Source organism: Callospermophilus lateralis, chromosome 14, assembly GCF_048772815.1.
Source record: "Callospermophilus lateralis isolate mCalLat2 chromosome 14, mCalLat2.hap1, whole genome shotgun sequence".
Taxonomy (NCBI): domain Eukaryota; kingdom Metazoa; phylum Chordata; class Mammalia; order Rodentia; family Sciuridae; genus Callospermophilus; species Callospermophilus lateralis.
The window spans coordinates 79,671,676-79,696,518 of record NC_135318.1 but is presented as its reverse complement, the minus strand read 5'-3'; the positions used below and the strand labels follow the sequence as shown (position 1 = coordinate 79,696,518).

Genomic DNA, 24,843 nt, shown 5'->3' with positions numbered 1-24,843 from the left:
GGCTAGCAGCTCATTTCCTCAAGGAAACCTCACAGCAGGAAGCCTTGGGAGCAGTGCTGCAGACTCACCTGAGACCCCCCCTGGGGTGTGTCACAGGACTGCTGGTGGGGTGGGACGCCAGCACACCTGGCCTCACTGGCCAGCTGCCAGCCTTGAGAAGGGACTGCTGCTGCGGAGCCTCGTGGCGTCCCATGCACAGGACAACCAGCTCAACAGTGGGCATGGCAGGGGAGGCGGGAGGCCCTTCCCACAGCAGCCAGTTCTGCAGGTGACTTATAGAAGAGAAAAGGGGGGACACAGAGGAGCTGCACGGCGCTCCAGCAGCCTTTTGGTTAAATGTCAGCTGCAGAAGGGCATCTCCCACCCATGTCTGCAGGCTGGGCAGCAGCACCCACCAAGCAGAAGCCCTGTGCGCCTGCTGGGGCACCTGCTCTTCCCAGGCCCACACAGACGACAGCCTGGAGCCTCACCCGAGAGCTCGTCCCCCGTGACAATCTACAGTGGGGCCAAGTGTTAAAGCAGAATTTATTAAAATCCATTTACACAGTGCTTCTCTCTCTTTCTCTCTCTCTCTCTCTCACACACACACATATACACACTCTCTTCTCTCTCTCTCTCACACACACACACACACACACACTCACTCTCTCACAATCACTCACACAGAGTACAGAGCCCTCAACATCTGGGCAACCAATTCTGTTCTGAGACTTGCATCATGAGGAAGTGGACCTTGGCCCTCCCACATAAGACACGTCGGCCCCTCCTTCTGAAGATGGGGTGTCCACTGCACCTTCAAGAGCCCAGAGCCTCCGTGGAGTGCAGGGATGCAAGCACAGAACCTTCTCCAAATGTAACGCTCACGATGGCTGGAGTGCAAGAGATGCAAGGATGGGGCTCTCCCGAGTCGGCGCCCGTGGGACCACAGAGAGGCCAGGGCCAGGCAGAGGCCTAGCTGCGGAGGGTGGCCAGCCGGGACTGCATGGCCTCCAGAGCCTCTTCCTCCTCTTCGTCCTCCGAGGCCGCTGTGGCTCCCTCAAGCTCAGGCTCAGGCTCAGGCAGGGCATCTGTCACTTTACTGGGTGCTTTGCCCAGGGCCCCTGAAAAGGAAGAACACGAGCAGATGAGCACTCGGGCTCAAGTACTGACCCACTCCTGGACCAACCGGATGAGGACAGATGAGTGCAGGGAACAAGTGGCACAAGGCCACACAGCACTTCATCTTGACACCAGGAACAATTTTTTTTTTTTCAGACAGTGACTTGCCAAGTTGGGAAGTGTGGCCGGGAACTCCTGGGCTCAAGGGATCCTCCTGCCTCAGCTTCCTAAGTGGTTGAGGTCACAGGCATGTGCCACCAGCCCAACGCAAAGTCATGATGACTAAATGGATTCTGATCTCGAGAACCTTGGTTCAGCCAGGCATGGTGGGCTGTGCCCGTAGCTCCAGTTGCAGGAGGCAGAGCCAGGAGAAGCCTCAGACTCAGAACTGCAGGTCTGACTCCATGTCCTGAGACAGAGCCATGGACAGGCCCCGGAGCCCCGAGACCCTAATATTACTGAGTCCTCAGACAGAACCACAGACAGGCCCCGGAGCCCCTAGATGCTAATACTACTGAGTCCCCAGAGAGAACCACAGACAGGCCCTGGAACCCTAGACCCTAATAGTACTGAGTGCTCAGACAGAACCACAGACAGGCCCTGGAGCCCCGAGAACCTAATAGTACTGAGTGCTCAGACAGAGCCACAGACAGGCCCTAGAGCCCCTAGACCCTAATACTACTGAGTGCTCAGACAGAACCACAGACAGACCCTGGAGTCCCTAGATCCTAATACTACTGAGTCCTCAGACAGAACCACAGACAGGCCCTGGAGCCCCGAGAACCTAATACTACTGAGTCTTCAGACAGAGCCACAGACAGGCCCTGGAGCCCCTAGATGCTAATACTACTGAGTCCTCAGACAGAACCACAGACAGGCCCTGGAACTCCTAGATCCTAAAATTGTAGACTTCTGAAAAAAATTTCTAAATCATCACAGGTTATATATATATATATTTGGAATAAATATTCTTTGTATCCACACTTAAATGAATACACAGAAGCTCCAGGCAGGCCCTGTGTTCCACATCTATAATTCCATCAACTCAGGAGTCTGAGGCTGGAGGATCGCAAAGGTTAAAGGCAGCCTGGCCAGCTTAGCGAAAGCCTGTCTGAAAAAGAACCTGGAATGTAGCTCAATGGTAGCACACCCATTGGTGCAGTCCCTAGTACCTCCAAAGAAATAAACAGACAAATAAATAATAACAGAAATAAACCCCACCAGTTTTAGTAACAGTAAAACCTAAAAACCCAAAATGCACAAGTCCATACAATATCCTTAAAAAAAAAAAATCTTAGGAATAAACCTAACCAAGGAGGTGAAAGTCCTCTATAATAAAAACCTTGAACACTAAGAAGGCAAAGAACTTGGAAGATACGAAGACCGCCCCCTGTTCAGTGTCAGGCAGAACGAACACTGCCCAATGGCCACACTACCCAGAGCACCACACAGATCCGAGCAGTCCCTGCCCAAACCTCAATGACGTTCTTCTCAGAATAGAAAAACAGCCCAAAATTCATTTGGAAAAATGGAAGACAAAGAAGTGCCAAAGCAATTCTCAACCACCAGCCTGATGCTGGAGTCACCATACCTGACCTCACATCACACTCCAGAGCCACAGGAACAGGTGTTGCACGGTCCTGGCACAAAACGGTCGGCAGGACCAGGGGACAGAGCAGCAGACAGACACAGTCACCCATCCTTGACGAAGCAGCCAAAAGCATACACTGGAGCAGAGACAGCCTCCTGAACAGGGACAAGTGGTTACCCACGTGTCAGGATGAGACCAGACCCTATCTCCCAACGCCAACTCCCATGGGACCAGGCACCTCAGAATCACACCAGGAAGCTAGCGATGCCTAGGAAAAGAACACAGATCAACATTCCAGCTCATCAGCACAGGCAACACATTTCTCAATGAGACCCCTGAAGCTGCAGAAATAATGCTACCATATCTCCAGAGGTGCCAGTCCTGGGTATTATCCTGAAGAACCGAGGTCACCACATTGCAGTGACACTGGCAGCCCATGTTTACAGCAGTATCTTTCATAACCAGCCTCGGCCGGCATCCATCAGCAGATGAGTGGATAAAGGAAAACGTGGCCTGTGTACACAGTGGAGTTTTACTTAGTCGTAAAGAAAAATGGCACTGTGTCATTTGCAGGAAATGGATAGAATTTGAGAACATTACATTAAGCAAAATAAGCCAAACTCAGAAGGTGGTTCAGGGTCGTACATTCTCTCACCTGTGGAAGCTGGAGAGGAAAAAGGAAAAAGGGGAAGGGGTGTCTCATGAGAATGGAGAGAGATCAGTAGAGGAAAGGGACCAGGGCAGGCGGAAGAGAGGGACAGGACAAGTGCTAGGAAATAACACTGGCCAGACTGTACTGTCGTACTGTGTGCATGTGACAACAAATCCCATCTTTACCTACAACTATACTGCACCAATACAAACATGGAAATAAAACCTCAGAAAACCTAGAAGTAGGGGCTGGGGCTGGGGCTCGGGCTCAATGAGAGCGCACCTACCTAGCACGTATGAGGCACTGGGTTCGATTCTCAGCATTACATATAAATGAATAAAGGTCCATCGACAACCAAAAAATATATTGAGGAAAAAAAAAATCTCCAAGTAAAAATAAAGTTCAAAAACTCATTAACTGGGGCTGGCTGGGATGCGGCTCAGCGGTAGAGAGCACTCGTGAGGCACTGGGTTCGATTCTCAGCACCACATAAAAATAAAAGTAAAGGTTATGGTGTCCACCTACAACTAAAAACCAAATATTAAAAAAAAAAAACTCATTAACCATCATCACTTAGCAAATAACTACAATTTGTAATCACCCCTCTTCCAGATCTTTCCTATGTGTATGTTTTTACATTGACCCCCACTTGGACTCAATGACACAAATCTAGCGAGTGTCCTGTTCTGCCCACTCTCAGATCCCTTTCTCCCAACCACCACAAGCAAATTCACCTTCAGGGCCACCCAGAGGACACAGCCTCATGGCCTAGCTCAGTGGAAGTCACCTCGGTGCTCAGGGCTATGTCAGAGAGTCTCATTGCACGCCTGTCATCTGGTCTAAAGATCCTGACCACACCATGAAGGACCAAGTGGTCATCCACGCCTCTCTCCAAGTTGCCCTAACCAACTTGGCAAGACCCTGCCTCTAAATAAAAACTAAAAGGGGCTGAGGATGTGGCTCAGTGGTTGAGTGCCCCTGGGTTCAATCCCTGGTACCATTAAAAAGGAAAAGGAAGTGGAAGTCTGCACCGACTTCCTTCCCAGCAAAGGTATACAAAAGGAACCTCTCCCTCTCACCATTATGCAAGTTTTACAAATTTAAAAAATTCCTCATTTTAAAAAGGTGATTATATCATGTTTATTTTTTCAAGAACTCACTCAGATATTCTAAAATAAAAAATATAAAAGTAGGGGAGTCACAGCTACAGAATGAAGCCATTTGCTAACTCAGTGACAGGGAGAAGGGCCATCTGAAGAGGGCAAGGAAGGGGAATCTCAAGGTCGTACCTGCTGTGATTTCAAAGAGAATCCTGTCAATTTCCATTTCGGCTTCTTCTTCCATTTCTTCTTGGTCATCCATGCTTTCAAAAGTGTCCTCCAGCATCTCTTCTATGATCCCAGCCTGAAGAAATGGAACACGTCACTCCCGGCACTGCCACATCAGCTTCCACCATTCCCCTGATGCCACCCAGACAAAGCTCCTGTCTCCCCAAGCCCAGGTCACCCTCACCAGGGCTAACACCCTGATGGTGGCCAGGGGAAACACTGGACACGGAGCTCTTCAGAAAGGCCAAGGCCCAAGGGCATGGGCCTCCACCTCAGTGCCAAGGCTGGGACCCTCTTAGTGGCCCCCCCGGTGGCCCTCGCAGCTGTCCTCCTGTAGCCTGCCTGCAGTGATGGCACTTGGGAGCAACCTGCTGGGCAGGAGAGGCAAGAGGCGCCCAGTGGCCATGGGAGGTGGGCAGAGGAGGGGTGATGGGAGGGCTTCTGAGAAGGAGAACCTGAGGGCCCTGCAGCCTCCAGAACAGAGCTCTGTGCTCCAGGCCTTGATGCTCTGGCCATGCACCATGCAGACGGTCATACAGGGCGGCCCTGGCTCCTGGGAGCATGACTCTTGCTGACTCTGCTGACACGATCAGATTTAAAGCAGCCCCTCTACCCTGCCTGTCTGCTCCCTGACCCCCAGAGGGACTCAATGACACAAATCTAGCAAGTGTCCTGTTCTGCCCACTCTCAGATCCCTTTCTCCCAATACCACAAGCAAATTCACCTTCAGGGCCACCCAGAGGACAGAGCCTCATGGCCTAGCTCAGTGGAAGTCACCTCAGTGCTCAGGGCTATGTCAAAGTGTCTCACTGCACGCCTGTCATCTGGTCCAAAGATCCTGTCAGGATCCTAACCACACAATGGAGGCCTAGGTGGTCATCCATGCCTCTCTCCATTCCATCAGCAGACACCCCTCCAATGCTGCCCTACGCCACCAGGCCAGTGCTGGGGACACAGAATGCAATCACACCCACTGGCCCACGGAGGCTGGTGTGTCCCTGGGGATGCGTCATCACATGTGCATTTGATGAACATTTATTATCCACCATACACGAGACTTCTCCCACACTCCTCAGTATCCAGAGACAATTGTGAAAAAGGTCTCCGATTCTAAGGAAGCGTTCCTTCAGATCTTGGGGCCACCAGAGTTGAGCCACGCAGGCCTGAAGCTACTCCGAGAACCACCTGGCCCCCAGCTCTAAGTGGGTGATAACTGCTAACCTGGTGCATGCCAATTTAAAGCATGCGCCCTGCTGACCGCATCCCTTCCTACAGGCTCTGCCCAAGGACTCCTCGCTGCAGATCACCCTCAGCATTTTCTGTGGCTTTTCCTTCCTATCAATTTTCTTCTCTGGCCCCTCTCGCCCAGAGTCCACGCCCTATGTATCTCTCCAGCCCACAGAAGTCCCCTGCGAGGGAGGAGGAGGACTTTCCTGTGTGAGAACCTGTGGTGAGCTCTCCTAGCTGTCAGGATGCTGGTCTGAAGTGGGAACAAGGGACCTCAGGCCACCCCAGTGACAACTCGGTGGCGAGGTCCAACACAGGGCCCCAGCAGCTCAGAGATTCAGTTTCCTGCTGAAGGAACAGGGGTGGCTGGCAGTGCCTCCTCACCCTGGTCCTGTCTGAAGGCCATTAATGAAGGTCCCTGCCAGGTCCAGCTCCTGAGGTGGCAGGTGTGTCTGTGCTTTCTGTTTGGTCCCCTCTCCCCTCTGCTTGGCAAACAGCTGTCCACCGGCCATCCCTGTAACTAAAGCTCTTCTGGAACAGCTGTGCCTGTTGGTCTAATGCTGTCCCCAGCTGGCCCCATACTGTAGGCAGGCACATGGACACCACCTCGTCACCCTGCACTTCTCAGGACAGGCTCGGCCATCCAGGCCCCAATGACCCAACAGCTCGACCAGCTTCTGGACGCTGCTCTGGGTTCCTGCTAAAGTTGGAGCCTGCAAACCTTCTCCTTGAACCCCAGCAGCTGCTCCCGGACCCCCAGCTCTGGGTATGCTTCTAAGGAGCACCTGCCAACCTGACCCAACTGCAGCTTAGGTGGCTTCAGCAGTGCCCACAGCTCTCCTCTCAAAGCTACCTGGAGAGCAGCCGCAGTCTCTCTGCTCCCACCCATCCAGCCCAGCCCCTGCCACTTGCTGAAAGGGACTCTCAAGGGGACAGTAGGGTTCAATCACCTTCATCATCTCTTTGGACAGCTCCCTCATGGTCGCCTGGATTTCTGGGATCTTCACAAGACTCTGCATGGCCTTCATGACTTCTGTGCTCTTCTGCAAGGAACCAGCCACTCGCAGGACGGCTGAGAAGGAGACACTCGTCAGGAGGGACAAAGCCCAGTCAGGATCCTTCAATAAAACCAGACTTGCCGCTGTGCCCACAGCAGGCGTTACTGAGATGGACCCCCTCCTATGCTACTGGGCCAGGGACGTGTGCATCACTGAGCACCAAGGCAGTGGGCCCTCCTGGGGAGCGAGCTTTAGGGAGAGAGCCCTTACCAAACACGGAGACCACCACCATGGGGGGAACTGCTCTAAGCTGTGTAGAGGCCATAGACTACAGGGCTTCAGGTGCCCAGGCAGAGTCCATGCACCAGCCCACACAGGCAGCCTCTGCCGCTGGTCCCCAGGTGCGACAAGCAGGATGAGGCACAGCAAGGGTCAGTGTGGGGCTATGTGGTCTCTGATCTGAGATCACACATGTGCCATGGCCCTCTTTAGGAGAAATGGTCATAGCGGGTGACCAGGACTCACTTGATGCTGCCCCTAGCACCTGCCTCCAGGGTCCAGCGCTGCTAGCACCTGCAGCCAGACCCCAGGGAGTGTGCCCACCTCATAGGAGACAAGCAGACAGGGAGATCCCTAGCTGGGGTGCCAGTGCCCCTTGTTCTCGCCACACTGGAGTGGGGAAGAGTCTCTAAGGTCAGCGTATTGCAGAGGGAGCGACCAGTGGCTGAGGTAAGCAAGAAATGACACACGCCATGCGGTGACACCAAAAGCCAGACATGCCAAAGTGCTAAAGTCACCACAGGGCAAGAGGGGTGCAGAGCAAGCATGCCCACACAGCTCTGGGCTGCCTGCCCTTTCTGGAGGAGCAAGCACCCATAGGGACTTCGGCCAGCATGGCGCTGTGTCCCCAGAGGTCCTGATCTGGAGGCTGGGACTGCAGGGGGGCAAGAGGTGGGGCCTTCCAAGAGCTGGCATCTAGACACTCCGGGTCACAGGCACCGCAGGTGCGTAGCTCACCAGGGGAGCTGGTTACAAAACTAGCCTGGCCCCGGCTCCAGCCTGCTGTCTCACCACGAGATCTCCCACACCTGCCCCTGCCCCTGCGATGCCACCTCCAGGAGGCCCTCCCCAGAGCCCAGAAGATGATGCCACCCCATCCTGGGCTTCCAGCCACCAGGACGTGGGCTCCTTTCTCCTCCGAGCCTTTGCCTCAGGGTCGGCTCTCACAACAGCAAACAGACTGAGGCCCAGGGAGCCTGGGTTAGGAGGAGTGTGAAGCTCACCCAGAATGGTCACTTCAGAGTTCACTGTGCAGGTTTTGTATGGTACTGGGGACTGAACCTGGGGGTGCTCCACCCCTGAGCTACGTTCTCAGCCCTTTTACCTTCTGAGTTGCCCAGGGTGACCTCAAACCAACCTGTGATCCTCCTGCTCAGCCGCCCAAGCTAAAGGCACCGCACTGCCCCCAGCTCAATCGGTTTTATATTGTGAAAAGGTTACACACATTTCTAATTATAAGGAGGGACAAGAAAAGGAAACAGGCCAAACAGTGGGAAAAAATAAAAAATGAACTTAGGAATAAAACATTACAAACAAAAATATAAGAATAAAAAACTTATTATAGTCATTTATCTTGATAATCAGTCAATGCTGATTGGAAAGTAAATTTTTAAGAGGCTGAACTAAATGTGTTTTGCACCTGAAATCCAAAAGGAAGGAACTATGGTGTGAATGTATGCTCCCCAAAATTAGGGGCTAGGGATACAGGTCAGTTGGCAGAGTGCTTGCCTCACATACACAAGGCCCTGGGTTCCATCCCCAGCGCGTGCATGCACACGCATGCACACACACACACATATACACACAGACACATACAAAAACCCACAAACAAAGCAAAAAATTCATGTTGCCAGTGTGACAGGAGTTAAGAGATGTGGCCTTTCTGAGTATAAGAACCTCGGGCTCCTCCCTGGTGAGTATGAATAGGGGGCCTGTCTTTCCTGTCTGGGCAGGCATGGCATTCTGGACCTCCATTCTGGACCACCGAGCTGCCCGGCCTCCATCCTGTACCCCTGGCCTACAGCCCGGGAGAAACGCCCTATTCCCTGGGGATCACGGGGCATCTGTTACAGAAGCACAAATTAAGTCAGAGGGGACTGGAGTACAACGTGTTTTCTGCAAGCAAAAAAGGCCAAAAACACTCAAGTGCTTTTGGGGCTGGGTGTGGCTCAGCGGCACAACACTGGCCTAGCACTTGTGAGGCGCTGGGTTTGACCCTCAGCACCACATAAAAGTAAATAAATAGAGGTCTTGTGTCCAACCAGAACTAACAAAAATAAAAAGAACAAAAAAGGGAAGGCGGCGGCTTGGCAGAGAAAAACCACTTCAAAATCAAAAGTCACCACTCCAAGGGAATGAGAGTCACAGGCCACGAGCTTCAAGAAAATACTTGCAAAAGACCTACCCAAAAAAGTGTTGCATCCAGAACACACAGGGACTCCTGAGACTCAGCACGAGCCACAGCCTGACTGAAAGGGGCCTGGAGGGGCTGGGTGGGCTCAGGGGTCAGCCAGGAGCGCCCGCCTAGCATGTGTGAGGTAGTGGGGTCCACCCTCAGCACCACATGAAGAAATAAAGATACTATGTCCTTCTACAGCTAACAATAAAGGGGGGAGGTGAAGACCAGTGGACCACTGCAGTAAGAAGACATGCAGAGGGCAGTGAGTGTGTGAAAGCTGATCAGCACTGTGCTCTTAAGGGGCCTCCAACTCAAACCAGGGGCTGCCATCCAGGACTGCCGAGAGTGTGGGCAGGGTGAGCCGCTCACTGGCTAGCTCTGGCTCTGAGGAAATGCTGATGGTGACGTCCCACGGCGTCCACACACAGGACAGCCAGCTCAGTGCAGGCGCAGGCAGGGCAGGTAAAGAGCCCTCCACACAGCTCCGCTGCAGGCAAAGAGCCCTCCACACAGCTCTGCGGCAGAGCTTCATGTATGCTTAACATACACCTAACGCAACAAAGAAAGCAAAGGTGCCACCCACCACATTTCATGGACTGCAGGTACCAGAGACTCCAGAGCTGACGCAAAGCCCTCCCCGCAGGCTACTCTTTTATCAAGTGCTACGTGAAATACCAGCAACGTCCCAGATGGACCACCAAGCCCTTCATGCCATAGCGGACCCCAAGCCAACAGGCACGGTGGACAGCCGCCAAAACCCTGCACCCAACACTCGAGTACATACATGTACACGCTGGGACGCACGTGCCACCAGCAGTGACTGTGTGCCACTATGTTAGCAATTTGCCGGGGACACAGAATGTAATTAGTAAATACTTGCTTATCGAACAAATCAATCATCACTTTACAAAAAATTAATGACAGAAAGCCCTAGAAAGCACCTGTTAGACTGAAACAAGTTTCTAAAATCTTCAGAAACCAAAGAACTCAAAGTATTGTCTTATATTTAATCCAAATAGCACCAAACTGTACACTGAAAAGTGGTTAAGGGCTGCGGATGTGGCTCAAGCGGTAGCATGCTCGCCTGGCATGCACATAGCCCTGGGTTTGATCCTCAGCACCACGTACAAATAAAGATGTTTGTTGTGCCGCTGAAAACTAAAAGAATAAATATTTAAAAATTTTAAAAAAAAAGTGGTTAAAATAGTAAATTTTATGTTAAATGTCTTTTATTGTTGTGCTAGCTTTTCCTCACTGACAAAATACTGAGAATCAACCTCAGGAAGGTTTCACGTAGTCACTGGTCTTGCAGCCTTGGGCCTGTGTAGCACGGTACACAGATGTGGGATCGCTGGGTGGAGGGCGCTTGATTCCAACCAGCTGTGCCGGGGAGCAACAGCAACCCCAGGAGTCTGCCCACCCTAACCCTCCACCACACACACTCTGGGAGTGACAGTCCTGGAGGTGGAGCAGGTTAGAGGCGCCAGAGATGAAGGCCAGTGGAGGGCAGGAAGTGGCAATGCTATAGACGGGCAGCAGGAGGGGTGCCCGCACTGATGGACCTGCCCTAGACGGCCTCAAGGCTAGTGCCCTGGTTATGCCACAGTGCTCTGATGTGCCACTGAGGGAACAGAACACGTGTGCACATCAGAATGTCCCTTACAACCGTAGGCACTTGAATCTATGACTTTTTCTAATTAAAAACCTTAACTGTGAAAGATCCGGAGGAAAGAGCACAAAGAACCAAAGCACCATCAGACCCCAAGCCTGCCAGAGAACCAGTGGGCAGGGAAGGAATCGTAGAAAATAAGAACGATTATTATACTTTGTTATAGTAACAATGACTATAGACGGGAAAATGAACTTTATGGTTTCATCATCAGTAGACAAACTAATAAAGATACTCTGAAAAGAATGTGGACACCAGCCTGAAAGCTATGAGGACAGACTGCTCTCAGCTGGGCGGGGCTCACGGAGAGTACGTGGGTAGCATGCACCAGGCCCTGGGTTCCACCCTCAGCACTACATAAAAATAATAAAAATAAAAGTATTGTGTCCATCTACAATTAAAAAATATTTTTAAAAAAACGGAATGCCCTCTACCTATCACAGCTCTTATAGGAATTACAGTTAAATAACCAGAAATTAATGTACTGAAAACAGCTCACTGGTAACAAAGGCCCAGCATAGTGACAGTCACAAACCAGACTGACTATGTTTTCTGGGATTTTGTATGAGGATTCAACTCAGGGACACTGGACCATGGAGCCACATCCCCAGCCCTGTTTTATATTTTATTTAGATACAGGGTCTCATGGAGTTGCTTAGATGCCAGGATGCTGTGCAGGCGGGCTATGACCTTGTGATCTTCCTGCCTCGGCCTCCTGAGCCCTAGGCATGCACCACCACACCCAGACTGACGGAGGCAGTTACAAACAGAATGAATAGGAGTCTAAGAAAAGATGGAGGGCTGGGGCTGGGCTCGTGGTACAGCGCTTGCCTCATGTGTGAGAGGCTCTGGGTTCGCTCCTCAGCACCACATATAAATAAATAAATAAATAAATAAATAAATAGTGTCCATTCATAACTAAAAGATATTTTTAAAAAAGAAAACATGGAATTTTATGACATTTCACATTTAGGACAGATGAAAGCTCAGAGAAGCAACATCAAAAACATTTAAGCCTCAAAATCAAAATCCTTTTAAGAGAATTGGATAATTTCTTCCTTGTAACAAGGTTAAAAGAAATTTAAAAATATAGTTAAAAGATTAATTATGGGGTTGGGGCCGTGGCTCAGTGGCAGAGTGCTAGCCTAGCATGTGTGAGGCACTGGGTCCAAGAGCAGGGCAAGGCCCAGGGAGGCTGCCAAGCTCAGGGAGGACGCCAAGTGCACTCACCCCTGGCAAAGTGAGTCCCGGGTCCCAAGGAAATCCATAAACCAGGTGAGGACAGGAGCCAAAAAAACACACACCCCATCAAGAGCTGACAAGCGCTGGGCTGAGTGACAGACACCTGAGGGCCATCACACTGCTCCCTGTACTCCTGTGCATGCTCACAATGCACCAGAGAGAAACTGAAACCCCAGGACCATTGTTCTAGCAGCACAGAAGGGCTTGTTGGCACAGCGGGGGAGCCCACTCTCCTGCCACCCAGCTGCTTTCCTCAGAGGGGCCTGCGCAAGCCTCTGGTCTGCGTGACTCTCCAGCCTTCCACCCAAGCTCTTTACCACACATGCACACACGCTTGTCCCCATCCAGGTACTAGGCTCTGCCACCCGACTGGTCCCCAACTGCACCACCACCTTCTTCCTCTGCTCAGTCCACTGATCCGCTCCTCTGAGGAAAAAGGAAACGCTGGCCACGTCCCTGCCAACAGCTTTCCACTGCTGGCTTTAATCATCTTAACTTTACTAATTGGATAAAAATTCCTGATGCTTATGAATCTGTAAAATTACAAAATTGAAGCAGAAATAAAATTAAACATAAAAAAATTAAAAATTTTACATTAATGACATAAGCTTCTCCTGATACTTTGCTAACATTAGAATACCACTTTAAGCAAAAGACCAGGTGAGGGTCAGGTATCCCAGATAGAGCCTAAAACAAGTCTCTCCATCTTATGATCAAGGGCCAGGGAGGAAGGGGAGGACTGGGAGTGGAGGAAAGTGTCTTCAAAGCTCCCTCCTCACCTATAAGGAGGTCCTAGCAGAGGAATCTGGGAAGGCTGCTGCCAATCCCCATTCCCACCCCATCCCTCAAGAGGAACCCTCCAAAAGGACACATCTGAGCTAGGAATGCAGAACTAATTAGGAGCATTCAGGGTGGCCTGAATCCTTCACAGAGACTCTTTTTAAGGACTGCAACGCAGCCATGTGTAGTAGCACAAACCTGTAATCCCAGGGACTCGGAGGCTGAGGCAGAGGATCACAAGTTCCAGGTCAGCCTCCCAATTCAAAGTGACTCTATCTCAAAATTAAAAAAAAAACCCAGGGCTGAGCATGGAGCTCAGAGGGACAGGACCCCTGAGTTCAATCCGCAGGATCCAAGAAACAAGGAAGATTGCCATACCCTGTTGTGCCCCAGGACTTGAGTGGCAGCCTGTTTTCCGAGGTCTGCCAGGTAAGGCCTTGTCACAGCACTTTTGCCAGGCCTGAGAGGTCACATACAGGTTCTCAGCCACAAGCGGGACTCCTCCTTGAACAATCAGCCTCTAGATAATCAACACTAACAACCAAGTAAGTTACAATTCTAAAATCCATGACTTGGATGACTTGATCATTCCAATTGGTCAACAAGTTAACAAGTGCTCTCGAGCAAAATGTTATTTGTCTTCCATTTTCTAAAATCAAAAACGATGACATAAAAACCTGATAGACACATCTGTAAAAAACTCTTCCGCCTCTCCTCTTCACATCACAATATGCTTTGTGTGGTGTGTACGTATACTGATACACACATATGAGAACGTGCTGAGGGCAAAACATGGAAAGTGACCATCAACTGCTGCTACAGAAATAAAAGTACAGTCTTGGTATTAATGTGGAATCTGGCGGTCCTCTGAAAACTGTTAAGCCAGGCAAGGAGAAATTGGTAAAGTAAATTACACAACTTTCTGCTACTCAGTATCCTAAAAGACACGTGCTCGACATCGGCATTTAGCAGAATAACTTGTACTGCTTCACTGAGGTCCTTCAGCGCAGCCGACTCTTCCCTCAGAATGTGGCACGTGGCAGTGCAGAGCAGGGTGACTCCTGGGTGGCGTGGGTGCCACTACCTGGACTGGTGCACAGCAGTTTGCCCACCTTTGCTTTTACACGTCAGATGCCAATGTGGTGACAAAGGCAAAAAGTATCTCAGTTCAACCCCATGGATGGCCCTGAAGGGTCTGGGGGCTCTCAGTTGCCCAAGGATCACATGCTAGAAATCACTTGCTCCAGGTAAAACACATGCCTAGTGAGGGTGACCGTAGAGGTGGGAGCCACGATCACAGAGGTGTATTCAAGACGGCACTCCCCTGGCAAACGCAGGGACAAGGCACAGACAAGGCTCAGTGCTGCTGCGGAGCCTACAAGCCAGCAGCACGGCTCAAGGGGTAATTAGGAATGGCAGAATTCCTTCTTTAAATGACTCTGCCCCAGTGTGTTAATGTGAAGGATGTTACCAGGAAGAAAGCACCTCAGCTGAATGCTGGCGCCAGCAGATGTATTTTCCCATAAACAGGACTGAGCCCAGCACTGCCTCTGTAGCTAGAGACATGTTCCTGGGCGAGACTGACAAGGTGCCTGATTACCTGACAAGGTCACTTCAGAAGTTTGTAAGAGCTAGTGAGGGGGATGGCACCTTACCGAGCTGGTTCTTCATCCCCATGAGCACAGAGTTCATGTGAGCTTTGGACGCGTACAGCTTGCTCACGGCCTTCCTGGACCTGACCATCTCCTTGGCCAGGACCACACACACGTCCTTCTGGCCCTTCTTGGCAGCATCTTTCACCGATCTCTTCACTTTCTCCTCTTCTCTTTGGATATCTAAATTTAAAACATGACATCAAGGGCAAATCAGACTAGTCAGCACTCAAATCTGTTTTAACTGTGATCTAAATATGTCTACCAAAAAGGAAAACATATGAAAGGATACAAATGAAGTTAAAATAATTATTATTGGAGGCATTCATTACTTGTACAAACAACATTAATATAAAGAGTAAAAAGAAAGCATAATCCTATTGTAATTGACAAAATTTCAGAACATTCAATAAATTTTTGTAGTTGTAGATGGACAGAATGCCTTTATTTATTTTTATGTGGTGCTAAGGAACACATGCTAGGCAAGCACTCTGCCCACTGAGCCATAGTCCCCACCGAGGCCAGTCTAGTGTGCATAGGTGCTGTACTAGTAGCCTGAAAAACACTGCAGAGCTTGCTCCAATACAGCAGCCCTCCCAACCAGTGCCGCAGCCTCCTCAGGAGTGCTCCACAGAAACCTGCAGTACAGGGAGGCCCAGCCCTGAGGAGTGCTCACCAGCACCGACCAGGAGTGACAGGTCTGTGTGCTGTAGGATCAGTAGGATATCTTTTAAAGCTGTTTTTGTACATAGCATTAGCACAGAAGGGCCAACTTCATATTTGGGGGAGGACCACAGAAGAATGAATAGTTAGAGGGGAGAGAGAAAAGAGAGCAGCCCCTATTCTAGGCTCTATTCAGTGAAGCTTCAGAAAGACTCTAAGAAAATGCAAGTTGTCTTGTACGCTGTTCTGGGTGGAAGCGAAGAAGGGAGGTGTGAAGGCCTACACCCCCACCTCACTCAGACCATGTCCTGCAGCGTGGGGCGAACCCCCCTTCACTCCGACTTCCTGGGATTGGTGGTCACACAGTGAAACAGGGCAACAAGCAGGAATCTTGGGGTGGAGCCCCAGCACACTGGCCGTCACTAGGAACTGCACCTCTGCAGCCATCTGAGCTGCTCAGCTTGGCTGCAGTGCTGCCAGAGCACAAGCTCCCAATGTCACTCTTCCTGATGAGTTCCGGTTTCTCCAGCACCGTCTGTGTAAACATTGTCCTTTCCCCACTAAATGGCATCAGCACTTTGTGGAAAACCTCAACTTATTATCAGACTCATGGTCTTACTTCTGGGCTCTCCACTCTATTCCTAATTTGTCTATTTCTGTCTTTATGGCAGTACTACAGGATTTTCTCTCTGTAGCTTTCTAATGAGTTTTGAAATCAAGAAATGACTCTTCCAATTTTATCCTTTCTGGTTTTTGGAGAGGTTTTGTTTGTTATTCGGGGTCTCTTAAGATTCCAGATGAATTTTAAGATGATTTTTTCTATTTCTACAAACAAAAAGCCACAGGGATTTTCACAAGGACCGCACTAACTCAGGGAGTACTGACATCTTAGCATTGTCTTCCAACACACATTTCCACTTATTTATGTGGGTACTGTCCACAAAGTTTTGTGATTTTCATTATACAAGTCTTTCACCTTCTTGGTTAAGTACTTCCTAAGTTTATTCTTTGTCTTATCACTTTAAATGGAATTTTCAAAAATCTCTTTTTCAGAATGTTCACTGTTAGCACAGAGAAAAGCAATTGTGTTGACTTTACATCCTGCTATTTTTCCATATTAGTTCTAATAGATTTCTGTGGCATCTTTAGGGTTTTACACATATATGGTGATATCATCTGCAGGACCATCTCCCTTCTTGCTTTCCAGCTGGATGCCTTTCACTTTTCTTTCCGGGCTGCTCTGGCTAGCATCCAGTCCCCCTCAGCTGGCAAAGGCAGGTCTCCCTGAAGAGTTTCTGACTTTAGAGGAAATTCTTCCAGTGCCTATGGTCTTTGCATGCACGACTCTGAAGTACACTTAGGTCATTTCTTTCTACTCCTACATTGAATGCTTTTGTCCTGCAAGAGTGTTAAGATCTTGCCAAACACTTGTGCATCAACAGAGAGGGCCTGGGCCCGCCTAGGCAAGTGCTCCGATACCTCTCCCTTCTTCCCCTCCTTGTGGCCCAGCATGCTGGTCCATGTTTGTATGCTCAATCATTCTAAGATAAATCTCACTGGCCATGGTGTGTGATCCTTTTAGTAATATGTTGCTGGATTTGCTTTGCCAGTATGTTGCTGCATTTCCACATCAATGATCACAAGGGATATCCCTTGGTAGTTTTCTTGAGTGTCTTTGCCTGGCTTTGAGTCAAAACAATGCTGGAATATAGATTAAGTTCTCTGTATTTTTTTTGTGGGGGGAGGAGGTCGGAGTTCAAGGACTGGTATTAACTTTCTTTAAATGTTTGGTAGAATTCATCTGTGAGGCCACCAGGTCCAGGGTATGGGGTTTTTTTCCAGGCGGCAGGTACCTGGGATTGGACCCAGGGGCACTTGACCACTAAGCCACATCCCCAGCCCTATATTGTATTTTACTTAGAGACAGGGTCTCACTGAGTTGCTTAGCCCCTCACTTTTGCTGAGGCTGGCTTTGAACTCGCAATCCTCCTGCCTCAGCCTCCTGGGTCACTGGGATCACAGGCATGTGTCACCTCCCTGGCTTTTTTTTTTTTTTTTTTTTGGTAAGGGAGTTTTTGTTTATTGATTCAGTCTCCTTACAAGACACAGGTCTACAAAGATTCTTTTCTTCATATTTCCATCTTAATGGGTTTGTTGTTTCTAGGAATTTGTCCATTTTATCTAGGATGCCCAATTTGTTGTTGTACAATTGCACAAAATACTCTCCTAAAATTTTTAATTTCTACAGAATTACTGGTAGTGTCTCCATCTTTATTTGACTATTTTATAATGTGAATTTTCTCTCTCCTCTGAATCAAGCTAAAGGTTTGTCAAATTTTGTTGATCTCTGCCAAGAATAACTTTTGGTTTGATTTCCTACATGGCTTTGTTTATCTCTACTCTTGTATTTACCGTTGTCTTTATTCTGCTAGACTTGGGATGAGTTTGTTTTTCTATTTCCTTAAGATGTGAAGTTATGCTGAAGATTTGTGACCTTTCTTCATTTTAATATGAGCATATACAACTATAATTCCCCTTCTGATCTTGGTTTGTGCTGCATACCCTATGTTTTCTTATGTTGTACTTTGATTTTTACTCTTTTCTAAGTATTTTCTAGCTTCCAAAGTGAAGAGTTCTTTCACAAGTTGAGTAGAAGTGTGTTGTTTCATTTCCATTCGTGAATTTTCCAGTGTCCCTTTAGTTATGGATTTTTAACTTCATTTTGTTATAAGACTTGATTTTGTGGCATAACACATCATGGAGAACTTCTCTCATGTGCTTGATAATCATCGCCTATTCTACTCTTGCACATGTGTCTACTAGACCCAGCTGGTTTCTCTCCTTGCTTAACCACTTTAGAGAATGGAGTATTGAAGTCTTGAGCTATTACTGTAGAATTATTTCTCCTTTTGATTCTATTTTTGCTTTATATATTTTAACAGCCTGTTATTTGGTGGATAAAAGTATATAAATGTTATATATTTTCCTTTACAGAATGAATGCACCTCACATGACTCTACAGCTATACAATTAAGAACTACATTACTTTGTCTAATGTTCTACACAGTTGTCATTCAACTGAAGGTTGAGCATAAATTAAGTCTGGTGGAGGCTGAGTGAAATGGCCACTGTAACAATGTTACTGATTTCACAAAATAACTCATCTGGCTGAGTCATACTGCAGAACTAAACACCCTTAGGCCTATCACAACTGTGTGGCACCAGTAGGAGCCCCTGACCTACAGTCCCTTTCCTGAAACTGCACCAGGTTCTGAGTGGCACCCATACTGTGACCTCAGGAAGGAAGCTGGGTTCACCGTGGGGAGTCTTTTCAGAGACTAGATAAGAAGCAGAGCTGGCACACAGGCTGGGAAGTGAGGCAGCACCAGCCCCTCTCAGGGCACAGTCTCCTGAGGTGCCCCTTGCAGCAGATGTCTGCCCTGCCCACAGGGCGCACAAGGCAGATCTAAGTCAGGCCCAAAACTACTTGGGCTTTCTGCAGTTTTAGGACTGGTTTTCCTCCTCCTGACTTCACAGAGTCTCCAGGAGACTCCAACTTCTTGATGTCTGTTGTAACCAAGTCCCTTTGCCAGCAGCCTGTGGCCTGGGATGTTTTTTGGACAGACAGCATAAGGAGCACCTGGCTCTGTAAAGACACGTCAACCTTCTTGACCCCAATCAAACGCAATGATGGCCAATCCAGTGCATTCGGAAACACGTTTCTGTTGTCTTTAGAGGTGGGATTTGTTAATCCCTTTTGCCTTCCTGTCTGTTTTGGCTTGGATGTGAGGTCTCCCCCGAAAGCTCACATGGGAGACAATGTGAGCAGGTCTGGAGGAGAAATGATGGGGTTAAAGCCTTAGCCTCACCAGTGAGCTGATCCTGATGGGACTAACTGAAGTGGGGGTGTGGCTGGAGGTGGGAACTGGGGCGTGGCTTTGGACACATTGAATCTGGAGAGTGGAGTCCATTTCCTGTTCACCATCACATGAGCTGCTTTCCTCCGTTGCCATCTCTGGCCACGATGTTGAGACTCACCTGGAGCTCTGAGGAATCCTTCAGTCACAGCAGCGGAAAGCTGCCTCAACAGTCTCGAGTGATCTTTTCTGACAGGAAGCCTGCGTTGTCTAGTATCCCTCCCCGCAGTCTGTGACTCTGGCTCTGAAGGGAGTGAGTCTCTTGTAGGCAGCATGTAGTTAGATCATGAAGACTGAAGAGTTTGACTCATTTAAAGTAACTACTGGGGCTGGAAGTGTGGCTCAGCAGTGCAGCACTTCCAGTTGTGCATGAGGCCATAGGTTCAATCCCCAGCAAGATGGAAAAAAATAGTAACTACTAAAAAGGGAGTTTTTCCTGCATTTTACCACTTGTTTTCTGTATGCATTATAGCTTTTTTGTCCCTCATATCTGATTTCTTTTAACTGTTTTTTTTTTTTTTTGTTGTTGTTGTTGTTGTTGTTGTAGATAGACACGATACCTTTATTTTATTTGTTAATGTGGTGCCAGGATCTATCCCAGGGCCTCACATGTGCACGGCAAGTGCCCTGCCAGTAAGCCACACCCCAGCCCTGACACTATCTTCTGAGTGCTCACTGGATTTTTTGGTAGTAAAACGTCTTGATTCCTCTCTCATCTCCTTCGTGCATATGCTGCAGTTACTTTCCTGAACCAATCATCTCCTCCAACTTACAAGCTGGCTGGTTAATAAACTGCTATTGATGACAAATAACAGGAGACGGCGGGTTCTCCTGCCATGGAGGTGAGGAGCACCAGGCCAAGCTGCAGAAGAGGCACGAGCAGGCGCGAGACACCGAGGACTCACAGGTCTCCAGAGGTGACACAGACACCTGTTTGTCAGATACTTCTACATGTGCTTAAACAGGCCATTTTTTATTTTATTACTTAGAATTTATATTTATTTACATATTTTTGCCATTTCCAGAATGCCCCATTCCTTACATAAAAGTTTGTATTTGGTGCAATTTTCTGTCAACCTTTAACATTTCTTATACTGACAACAAATTCAGCTTTTGCTTGAAAATATAACTTCATCTTTTGAATGCCCTTTCCACGGAAGTCTAGTATAATTTTTCTCCCCACCATGTTGTGACTTACAATGTTGCTGAAAGGACTTTCTGTTCCTGTCTCCTAGGCTGACTTATTTTGGGGTGCTGGGCTGGACCCAAGGGCATGCCTGTGTCACTCTAGTATGAGAACTTATTTAATTCTTTAGGATAAATAACGAGGAGGGACACAGCTAGATCATACCGTGATTCCACGCCTAGTCTTTTGAGGACCCTCCATACTGATTTTCAGAGTAATGCACTAATCCACAGTCCCACCAGTGGTATGAAAGGGTTAACCTCCCCACACCTTTCCAACATTTATTATTGTCTGTATTCTTGATGGCTGTTAATTAGATTTTTTATACTGACCACAAAATTAACAAAATAATCTGGATATCTGTACTTAATTAGTATGGAAATAAACTGTCTTACACACATGTAGTTTATTTTTATGAGCTGAAGCAAAACTATGCAGAGAGGGTATAAACAGAAAATATAATAAGAATTTACCTCTTATTTGCCTGTCAACAACTCTCATTTCCTTTCTTATCTTCAATGACCACTCATTAACCTGGAAGAAATTTTAGATAAGGAACTGTTAAGAAAGTCAACACTCAATGCAACTTACTTTAAAGTATGTTGTATTAATTTCACTTATTCCGGCCACAAAAATAAAGTCATTTTCCAAAAAAAAAAAAAAAAAGAAAAGAAAAAAAAAGAAAAGAAAAAGAAAGAAAGAAAAACCTTGAGGGCCAAATCCCCGTGCCTCACTTTTTATCCATAGTGCACAGAAGTTCCAAGCTGCCAAAGGTTCTGAGCTGAAGGCAAAGTACTTTATATCAACCTCAGAGGGGTACGGTACCCTGCAGGCACATCAGGCAGTCAAGAGGGGAACAGCAAAGACAGTTTTAGAGGCTTAAGACTTGTCATCTTGTACATGTTAAATGTTTCAAAAACTACTCAGCCTGTGTCATGAGAATTCCGCCTGGCCCGACCCTTCTCCTCTTTAACAATGCCTTCCTGCTTTACAAAGGACACTCCCATAACTCACCCTATTACCATGGAACACTTCTTGTCAGGAGAAAACCTGGGACACACTAAACACAGGGTCCACCAGAAATAATGGAGAAAGTAGAAAATAACTAATGATTTCCCAATTCTTATGCAAGTGAACTGTTTTCCAGTTCTCCACTTTTTAAAAACATTAAAGGAAAACCTAAGTTGTCAGCTGATTAACTGTTGAAAGTTAAGTTTTATATCATCACAGGGTGCTTTCTGACACCTGATTAAGAAGAAGCAAAGAACTGAGTGACAATACAGTAACAAAACTCCCACCCTATGTTAAAGAGGCTTCTCAACACTTAGCCTAAAAAAACAAAAACAAGCAGGGGGTGGCAGAGAACACCTGTAATCCCCTGGCTCAAGAGTTCTGAGGTGGAAGGATCCTGAGTTCAAAGCCAGTCCTGTAACAGGCATCTGGGTTTTTTTTTTTTTTTTTTTTGCTGCTGTTGTTTTTTTTTTTGGGGGGGGGCGGGGGGGGCGGGGCGGGGAGAATCGATGGAAAGGGGAAAAGTGATTGAACTCGGAGGCACTTGACCACTGAACCATATCCCCAGCCCTATTTTGTATTTTACTTAGACACAGGGTCTCACTGAGTTGCTAAGCACCTCACCATTGCTGAGGCTGGCTTTGAACTCATGATCCTCTAGCCTCAGCCTCCTGGGTTGCTGGGATTACAGGCAAGCACCACTGTCCCCGGCTGTAACAAGCATCCATGGAGACATGAACTAAAGGGCATTAAAAAAATCCTATCCCTGGAAGATGTATTTCCAGTAGATGTTTATCTCTATTTACTCATTCATTCATTCACTCATACTGGGGACAGAACCAGGGTGCTTAAGCACTGAGCCACATCCCTAGCCCTTTTTATTTTTCGAGATAGGGTCTCACCAAGTTGCCAAGGCTGGCCTTAGACTTGGAATCCTCCTGCCTCAGCTTGAATTGCTGTAATTACAAGCATGTGACATAATGCTCATTTTACTTTTAATGTTTAATTATTTATTTAACAAATTGTGTAAAATATTTATTACATAGCAATGACTGTACTCAAAGGAATATTTAAGCACTTAAAACTGTATTATGGTCCCACAATTTTTTTAATATGTATTGTTTTAGTTGTAGGTAGACACAATACCTTTATTTTATCTTTATGTGGTGCTGATGATTGAACCCAGCCAGTGCCTCACACATGCCAGGTGAGCACTCTACCACTCAGCCCCAGCCCTCGTTTGTTTTTGTGTTTTTTTTTGTGTGTGTATGTGTGTGTGTGTGTGTGTGTGTGTGTGTGTTGGGGATCAAACCCAGGGCCTTGTACATGCAAGGCAAGCACTCTACCAACTGAGATGTGTGTGTGTGTGTGTGTGTGTGTGTGTGTGTGTGTGTGTTGGGGATCAAACCCAGGGCCTTGTACATGCAAGGCAAGCACTCTATCAACTGAGATGTATCCCCAGCCTGCTCTATAATTTTTAAAAATGTTAATGGGGTTAGGTTTATGCACTTTTAAAGTAAAACCCATTACACAATTGACCACTTGAAAGCGTGCAATTCAGTGGCATTCAGTGCGTTTATAAGGATACACAACCACCAACTGTCTCTAGGTGGATCCGTTGTGATACCTCAGAAGAACTCACCACACCTTGATCTACTCCTCTGCCCCCTCCCCAATTCCCTGGCAACCACTAATTTGCTGTCTGCTGAATGTTTCATACAAAAGAACTTGTACAGGGCTTGACTTCTGGCTCCTGGCTTCTCCACTTAGCATGTCCCACGGTCTGTCCCTGGTGCAGTATGCATGAGTACTCCTGTCCTTGTTATGGCTCAAGATTCTTCCATTACGTGTATTATTCATCCACTCATCTACTGTTTCCACTTTTTGGCTACTGTGATTAGTGCCACTATGAATATTTATGTTCCAATATTTGCCTGAGAACCTGTTTCAATTCTTTCATGTATACACCTAGCAGCTCAATTGCTGGGTCAGATGATAATTCTATATTTATATAGATAATGCTGTATATCTGAGGATGTGTCAAACTTTTTCCCAATGGCTTCACCATTTTACAAGTTCATCACCAATGTGCCATGTGTATCTCCACACCTCACCTCTATTCTCTGCTTTCCAGATCTGTTTACTACAGGTAATCTGCTGGGCATGTGGTAGCTGGATTGTCTTTTTGTTATCAAGTCATATGAGTTCTTTATGTATTGATAGTACATCCTTATCAGACACGTAATGATGCAAATATCTTCATTCTATAGGCTCTTTTCATTGATAATGTCCTTTCATGTATAAAAACTTTTAATTTTGATAAAGTCCAATTTATTTAAAGAACACATTTTCTGAACTTGTTCTTCTTTTGTATGTTTTTGCTACTGAAGATTGAACCCAAGGGCAGTTAATCACTGGGCCACATCCTCAGTCCTTTTGTTTGTTATTCTGAGACCAGGTCTTCTAAGTTGCTGAGAGTACAGGCATGTGCCACACACTCAGCCAATGATTATTATTTTTTTTTAAATATAGCTCCTAGAGTTCTGGTCAACTGGAAGGCCTAGAGTGGGGGATATTTCAATAGCAAGAAACATTATGAGCACCCCAATTCTGGTTTCTAAATAGCATCGCCACTAATTAAGAGACCCATGCTCTTTGGAGAAGTGGCCAATTGTTGGCTTCCAACACTGAAATAACTCTACTGACCAAATTTACCAATATTTCAGCCTCAAACAGAATGGTCAGAAATGACTGTGACTAAATATATAAAAATCCATGAGTCAAAATGGTGCTTTCAAGGAAGGGTAGGCAGAGAAGTATCTGACATCACTGTAGGTTGATGATTAAAGAAAAAGCAACTAAGCACTCATCCTGCCTTTTCATAGAAACTCCACATCTGATCACCAAACAGCTCTAGCCAATGAGGAACAGATATTTACAGGACACTGATGTCAACAAATGAGGAAAAAACAGAAAAACTGACATTCAGAAAACCTTAAACAAGTAGATTCAAGAAAGGGACACCAACAGATGCTCAAGTGTTGAAGAAGAAGGTTAACAAAGAATGGCACATTCATATGACGCCAAACTATGGCTCTCAGATTATATTTTCTAGCTGTGTTAAAAGGCAAATTACTTAGATGAATTAAAATTTAGTTGCATTTATTGGAGCAAAGCAAAACAGACCCCAACGTGACTCGGGCAGCTTCCAGAACCAGAGCAAGTTCTGAGAACTCTGACCAGCAGGTGATCATATGACACTTATGGGGAAATGGAGGAGTCACAAAACACTTCAAGGAGCCACTGGGTAGCTGACCATTCAGCTGTTCACAGTTTACACAGTTGGTTGGCTCCAGGCCTCCTGCAACCAA

General features: G+C 47.3%; 1 protein-coding gene across 1 annotated transcript in view; it reads right to left on the bottom strand.

The window, feature by feature from the left end:
• Window positions 1-507: 507 nt before the first annotated feature.
• Chmp3 (charged multivesicular body protein 3) overlaps window positions 508-24,843 on the bottom strand; it is a 28,054-nt gene continuing 3,718 nt past the window's right edge. Inside the window, exons 2-6 of the mRNA XM_076833378.1 lie at window positions 20,935-20,995; window positions 14,699-14,878; window positions 6,847-6,968; window positions 4,631-4,745; window positions 508-1,100 (exon numbers count right to left, since the gene is read on the bottom strand). Of these exons, the coding sequence (XP_076689493.1) occupies window positions 952-1,100; window positions 4,631-4,745; window positions 6,847-6,968; window positions 14,699-14,878; window positions 20,935-20,995 (627 nt within the window). The 3' untranslated portion in view covers window positions 508-951. The remainder of the gene's footprint in view (window positions 1,101-4,630; window positions 4,746-6,846; window positions 6,969-14,698; window positions 14,879-20,934; window positions 20,996-24,843) is intronic.